Consider the following 7,786-nt stretch of genomic DNA (forward strand, 5'->3'; position numbering starts at 1 on the left):
CCAGGTTTGGTGGGGTTGTCATCGTGGCTTGTGCTTGTGGCGTGCCCGCCAAGGGATGAGAGGGAGCGAGCTGCGCCAGCCCTGTGTTGGACAGAGAAACGCTGGTTGCATAGGAAGTCACAGCAGGAGAATGGCTATAAGGCATGGCATGAGGGTCCATAATGGTGTTCGTCAGCTGCTGCAGCTTGGCTAAACTGAAGGTGGCTGATGGTTGGGAATAGCTGCTGGCACCAAAATCCCCGGGAATCCTCTCATAGATACTGATGTTACCAGTGCTTCCCGACTCCGGTATTTCCATGATCATAGGTGCTGGGGTGAAGCTGTTGTTCATGCTACACTGGGACAGCGGCGGCTGCTGCTGCGGTGGCGGTGGGGGCTGCGGCTGCTGCGACTGAGGCGGCTGCTGCTGCGGCTGCGTCGTCGGTTGCTGGTTACTCGGGGGCCTTTCTACGACACAGCTCTGAGGCGACTTGATATTGCAGTTTGCTGCAGGCTGGACAGCGTTCTGCTGCATCATGCTGCAACTGCTGCCAATGTTTGCCATTTGCTGAGTGACAACACAACTGTTCTGCGTGAGGCTGCTGGAAGAGGACAGTCCTCCGTACGAACAGCTGCTCTGGGAAGAGTTATTTCCACAAATGCTGCCTCCCATAGTGGAGTCATAGCTGCTAGGGTTTTCGTAATTCTCTGTAGTGCTCTCAATGCTGCCAAGGTCACTGAAGCCACTATCCACCACCTGCTGAGAGTGGTCCGATACTGAAGGCACATCCATCATGGGGCTGGTCTCCATGTTCTGCATAGAGGGTGCGGACAGGGATCCTTGTTCAGGACTTATCTGGGTGTAACTGCTCTCCAGAGCAGGCACGCTTGGGCTGCTGACGGAACGCACAGACTGGCTGGGGTGGGACTGAACGGAGGATATTGGACTGTTGTGTTCCGAGGCCTGGCAATCTTCGACCATCGATATTTGAGGATCTTCCTCAGTCTGGGTGTAACTCTGCAAAGTCTGACAAGCTGCAAGAGTTTCTTCGCAGTCCTGGTAAGCTACATCATGCTCATTGCTTTCCTCCTGTGTCAAGGACTGGACTGCTTGAACAGTTTCAAGATCTAGTTCACTATGAGGAATCTCTTCCTCTTCCTTTAATTCAATTAACCCCTCTTTATTATTTTGCTCTTCTTCATGATCATCTTCAGACCCAGGGACGTGCTCTGAGCCCACCGAAGTCTCATTGGAAGCCTGCTCCTCCTCAGAATCTGCCTCCGCTTCATCTTTTTCTTTTGCATCTTCTCTACTGCTTGGTATGCTTGTTTCTAAAAAACATTCTTGCACCTGAGGCTCCTCCTTTACCCCTTCTCTAACAGGCTGTTCCTCCAATTCTTTTTTCTTCACAGACTCCACATGACTGTCATCTTCGTCATCAGCATCATGATCTTCATTCTGATTTGTCACTACTGCAACTTCCTCTTCTTCCTCGTGGTCATGCTCAGGTTCATCTAGTTCTTGCTGTTCTTCTTCTGATTGCCTTTGCTCTTCTAAAACCCGTGGTTTCTCCTCTACCTCCTCTTCTACCTCAGGCTCTTTTACTTCTGGCACTGGACTGCTGTTGCTGTCCACAGGAGAAACTGCTCTTACTTCACTGCTGGCTGTATCTTCCTCTTCTCCCTCTCCTACCTCTTCTGCTTCCATATTCGCATCTTCCTCTTTCCTTTCCTCACTAAGAGGCAGCTCTTCTTTCTGTTCAACACCTTCTTCTTCATCTGAGATTTTAGGCTTACGCCCTGGTTTTGAATTAGCTACCACTGCATCAGCTCCTTCATCCTGAACTGATGGTGGCACCTTTTCCCGGGTCAGTTTAAAACCTGGTTTTCGACCAGGTCTTTTCTTCCAGTGGACTGGTTTTCGGCTTTTCCCTTTTGGCCATCCCTTCTTCTTTTTCATGGGTGTAGAAGTATCCGGCTCAAGTGAAGAATCCTTGGCTTCACATTTTCTCAGCATAGATAATGGTTTCAAAGTTGGGTTACCTGAAAACACAAATTGAAAGATACTGTTCAAGCATTTTTGTTTGACCTGAGCATTCACAGAAGCTTTCCCGAGCATTCCCATCATGTTTATCAACTTAAAGTATCAATGCTAGCTTAGAGATTTATTGTGAAGGGTAATAAGAAGGATCAAGATCTGCTCATTAGCAATCACACTGCACATTACATTTTCAAAAAACACCAATGCTTTAAAGATTTTGCATGGTCAAAGCTCTGAGCCTTTTATATACAATTCAAAGTAAACACTAGGCTATATGATAAAGTCCTGGAAAGACTCACCACCCTTCAGAAATTTTATTTATACAGTATGTTCACAAATGAATACGTTTCAGCGTAGAGGAACACACGAGGTTGCAATAAAAGCATGTTTCCATTTAGATCTGTATTTTATGCATCTGCTGAAGAAAGGAAATATTACCGCTTTTTTCACGGCTTATGCTTTTAAATGCCAACAGAAATACACAGATGACTGAATTCGCCTAGATTTTTTTTTTTTTTAGTCTGAGAAATCATTAAGAGGAAGCTGAATTTCTCTCTCATCTGACTTATATTTGATGAGGCAAGTTTTGCATTTCAGTGACTTTCCAAGCGCTAGAATAGGTTCAGAGCTTATAGAGACAGAAAGGAATGTGATCATTTACTGAGTACTTACTGAATACTGTAAGGCATTCCCTGAATTAATTTTGTTTTGAACCTGTCAACTAGGATAGTCAGTGACATTTTACACAACTGTTGGTAAACTACTGCAATAGTTAATCATTGACACTAGTTGATATTCACACTTTACCATTTGAATTTCTGTCTTCAAACACTGAATTTACTTAATCTGCTTTTGTATTAGTTTTCCTTTTATCTGTTAGGCAGAAAATCTCTCTTACCAATAACAGTTCTCACCTAAGTAATCTGTAAATTTATCAAGTCACGCTTTTGCCTCTGGTTTCTTTGAACCTATCCTTAAAGAACATTTCTTCTAGTGCCTTAATCACCCCACAACTATTCTTTGAACTATTCCAGTTTATCAATACTCTTATCAAGTGTGAATAACTGAGTAAAGATGGTTGTAGTAGTTTCACCAAAGCCAAATAAAGAGATGACAGAATGTCTCTACTCCACTTGAGACTCCCCTGTTCATATATTTAAGAATCATCTGAATCTTTCTGGCTTTGAGCTAGAAAACCATGCTAATTACTAGACATAGCCTTCAAATACTCTCTCATAGACTGTCAGTGAATTGCCCTTCACCTCATTTACCACATCCCCTCTTTTTCTGTCAACTGGTACGTTATTTTTCCATCTAGCCATAGATTAGCGGTACGGACAAACACACAACCCAGACCAATCTCCCTTAGAACAGAACAGTTCTGTTGGAAGTGACCTACAATGATCATCCAGCCCAACTGCCTTGTGCCCCACTAATAACAAAGCTGCTTAATTTCTCTTTGTTTGCAGCTTGATTTATTTAATATGTATTAGCTTGATTTTGTAACATTTCAGCTTAAGCAAATGGTTTTGATTAAGTCAAATGCCTCTCAAAACACTAAGTAGGTAACATCAATTACACTTATTAAACAAGCTGTAGTCTTGTAAAAATATATCATCAGCAATGTACCAATCATACATTTTTCACATACCAGTGTTCGTTTGTATTGAGCAAATAACCCTTCCCAGACTTTCGACTGAGTAATAAGCCAGTCATCCTACTATTTAAATCAGGATGAATGTCACATTGATGGGCCTGTAATTAGGTTGGTCATCCCACCATGTAGATAGAAGATCAATTTCCCCCCAATATTCAGAGTACATTTAGTCACGTTTCTGCCCTTTCTACCACCTTAAAAAATGTTATTGATTCCATGCTACGAATTTCCCAAGAGCTGTTTTAAGCCCAGTTACGTAACAAAGGTAAAAATAAATAATGTGCTCCTAGTAGTTCACAAACACTTCTTAAAACCCAGTCACAGGTCAGCTGAGTTGCTCTTTGCTCAGACAGACATTTACTCTGAATATCTCCAATTAGAAGCATTCTGAAAAAATTTTGGGTATTAAAAAATGAGTGTAAAACCAATATGGATTCAAAATTCAACAACTCCTTGAAGTCATCCATAAAACAAATATTTGGAATGTGAATAAAGGAAAGAAGGAATCTGCTACAGTCAGCACATCATTGGGCAGGAAGAAGGAAACACTACTTTCATAGTATTTGTTAAAGCATTAACACTGAAGCCCTTAAAAAAAAATCCACCTCTTTAAAAAAATTTTTTTTTTTTTTTAAATTGCTCTTTCTCTTCCCCTTCTCTCACATTTTACGTCTACTACAGAGGATTAGATTTACCACCTCTTAGGTAAAGACCCTTTGCTTTTATCTGGACTGCCATAGATTTAATATTTTTAGGAATACCAAAAAAAAAATAAATCTTATGATAGCAGGCTCCCCTTATAATAATGTAACATTAAAGGTGTCCAGTCTGGGCTCCCCAGTACAAGACAGACATGGAGCTGCTGGAGAGCGCCCAGCAAAGGGCCGCCAAGATACCTAAGAGACTGGAGCATCTCCTTGATGAGGTAAGGCTGAGAGAGCTGGGACTGGAGAACAGGAGCCTCAGAGGGTGATCTTATCAATGGGTACAATTATCTTAAGGGAGGGTGTAAAGATGATGGAGCCAGGCTCTCTTCAGTGGTGCCCAGTGCCAGGACCAGAAGCAACGGGCACAAACTGAAACACAGGAGGTTCCATCTGAGCATCAGGGAACACGTCTTTGCTGTGCCAGAGCACCGGAACAGGCTGCCCAGACAGGCTGTGGAGTCTCCCTCCTTGGAGATATTCAAAAGCCACCTGGACATGGTCCTGAGCAACTGGCTCTTGGTGGCCTTGCTTAAGCAGTGGCGCTGAACAAGATGACCTCCAGTGGTCCTTTCCAACCTCAAGGGACTGATTCTGTCATTTTTACCATATGCACTTGACACCATCTTTGCAAAAGAATATGGATTTGATGACCACTCAAGATTTCATGTGCACTATTTTTTAGGATACTGAGAAACACATGTACGTGTTCATTCAGTTGCACTTAGTTAAACACCAGTGTGCACACAAGCTTGAACGGAAGATCCTTACAGTATTCACATTCACAGTAAAACTTACAGGAAGAACTAGGAAAAGCAAAATAATACAGCCCAGCCTATTACAGAGCTCCATCGTCCCCCATGCAACGCTAGCACAGAATGGGTAGAATATAAAGACACAAGCTTTATTGGTTTTCTATACCACAGAACACACTCTGTCTCCTAGAATGCCTAAACCTTATTAAATACTGGCCTCAAATCACCACACCACTCTATCCACTCTCACTGTAGCCCTGACAGCCATCAGAACCAATTCAAATTCTCATCAGACACCAAATTTGAGAGACTGCAATGTTACAGTTCAGGGAAATTATAGAACGCTTTCAGCGCACTGCCTCAGAGATTAAGTTCAGTTCTCAGGGAAAAATCTAAAAAAATCTAACCCAAACTAAACTACCCCTACTTGGAAAGTTTAAAACAAACAAACAAACAAAAAAAAAGGAAATTACAAGCAGGTTTCTGTAGTGATGGGAAAACGCCTGAAAAATCTAAGCTTCCCATAAACATTCCTAACTCACAGTTATGATTAAAATAGTTTAAATCTGAACCAAGTATTAATGACTGCAATTCTCTCTTTCTGAATTGTCAAAAGGCAGTGCTGCCCCCCTACACCCAGCTTAATCTTTTATCAAAAATGGCCAGCTGTTTATAATTACTGATTATTCCCGTGGGCTAACATGTTTAGGTAATTGAAAGTACATTGTATTTTCTCTAAGATCATTACAGTTTTATTATGTATATGCAAAGGCACCTGCATTAAAGGCATAAGCAGCCAGCAGATACTGTTTAATGTCAGCAGCAGCAATAATCTAAAATAATGTGCTTACTACTTTATTACTTCAGAGGTTCTGACAAATTTGCAGAAGTTCAGAAAAAAAAGCAACAGAAGTGACACAAGGAAACAGAAAGCTCTAAATTACAAGTGGAGAGCAAGAAAGTAAAGTATTTATAAAGTAGGTGAGCAAGAAATTTATCATTGCAGCAAATAACAGGTGTGAATTAAAACAGTGGCTTTCCAAATACCATTTTTGATCCCTGGGCACTCTAAGGACTATTTATAGTCTTCAAAAGATGGTTAAAAATCACTGATTTATTTTATAAAGCAATATATGTGTGTGGAATCCCTAAAGGGATCTGCATCTCCACCAGAAAACATTCAAGAAGAGCATAAATGAAAGACTGAAAGTCACTTATCTAACAGATCTTCTCCCAAATCAATAGTCTTATTAATGGTGCTGGAGTACCATAAAAACATATTTGATGAGTAAACTGATCACAACAGAATGAAAAAAAACCCAACTGTATAAGCTGACTGTGCATATATTCCCACTACAGCAAACTTAATGCTGCATCAACACGTGTTTGCACTAAATTTACAGTTATATGCTGTTACAAGGATTTAAGGGTAACTGATGCTGAATGGATAGTATACATAGAATCACAGAATGGTTTAGGTTGGAAAAGACCTTGAAGATCATCAAGTTCCAACCTCCCTGCCATGGGCAGGGACACCTCCCGCTAGACCAGGGTGCCCAAGGCCATGTCCAGCCTGGCCTACATGGCCATAATCATATTGATGCTTTCAGTATTTCAGTACTTTTAAAGAAAAATTCTCCTCTGCTAACCACAGGATAGTTGAAAGTCATTAATTTATGAGTTCGTTCCAGTAATGCCTTTTTATTTTGGGATAATGGCATCATACTTCTCTCTCACACAGTTTTTCGTTTTTATTTGCTTGACTGCCTTGCACTATGTAGACCGTAAAGAGAACAGAACATGTAACAGTCACAATGAAGATTATTAATGGAGCATCTGAATGACAGATGTTTCTTTTGAATTGTCAGTGCACACTAAGTAACCCGTTACAACCAAAAAATTTTATTTTATGATCTGAAGGTTCAGAGAACTTCAAGGAGATATGAGAAGCTGAGAGGCAGGACATGCAATGTGATGAAGAACAGGATCTCAAAAGAGACAGTTTCTTATTTCTCTTTGTTATGGAAAACTGAGGGCTCTCCAATTAATTTCTGCTTTACTTCTGTAAGCGACCCTGCCTCATAGATTCTTCCACTATCACAGATACCAATTCCACTAGGAAAGCTGAATCAAAAGCATACCCTGTGATCAGGTCACCACTAATAAGACATTTAAAAGCATGCACCACGTTTTCATAAGACTTGGAAATGTTTGAGGCTGGTTTGACTGGTAATTTATGCCTAACCCTACATTTTGGCTAGAAGTTACGAGACAAGGTAAGGAGCTTGTTCCATCATGAGCTAGTATCATCCAACACTCACTGGCATGCTATTTATATCAAACTTTCAACAGCATACCACCAAACATACCATTAGTGTCATCAGACTCCTCCTCATCTTTGGACTTCCTCTTAGAAGAGGGTCTATGCCTGAGTGTGTCTGGTGGGGCTAAATGTCGAAAGTATCCACTGGGCAAAAGTTCATTCTCCTCCTCTTCATCATCCTCCTCCTCTTCCTCCTCCTCAATCTCAAATGTAGGCTCTAATCGGGGCATTGGTCGTTCAGAGTCTGAGTCCTCAAATGGTTCATCCAGCACTTCTGTGGTCTCCGAGATTGTTTCAGTGACAACACTGCTGTTGTGGTGCTTACGC

The 7,786-nt window shown here is 41.4% G+C and overlaps 1 protein-coding gene across 1 annotated transcript in view; it reads right to left on the bottom strand.

Moving 5' to 3' along the window:
* KAT6A (K(lysine) acetyltransferase 6A) overlaps positions 1 to 7,786 on the bottom strand; it is a 47,440-nt gene that overhangs the window by 1,285 nt on the left and 38,369 nt on the right. Inside the window, exons 18-19 of the mRNA XM_009883562.1 lie at positions 7,506 to 7,786; positions 2 to 2,022 (exon numbers count right to left, since the gene is read on the bottom strand). The exon at positions 7,506 to 7,786 is cut by the window's right edge and continues 15 nt beyond it. Coding sequence (XP_009881864.1) covers positions 2 to 2,022; positions 7,506 to 7,786 — 2,302 coding nt within the window. The remainder of the gene's footprint in view (position 1; positions 2,023 to 7,505) is intronic.

This window comes from Charadrius vociferus, unplaced genomic scaffold, assembly GCF_000708025.1.
Source record: "Charadrius vociferus isolate BGI_N301 unplaced genomic scaffold, ASM70802v2 scaffold354, whole genome shotgun sequence".
NCBI lineage: Eukaryota > Metazoa > Chordata > Aves > Charadriiformes > Charadriidae > Charadrius > Charadrius vociferus.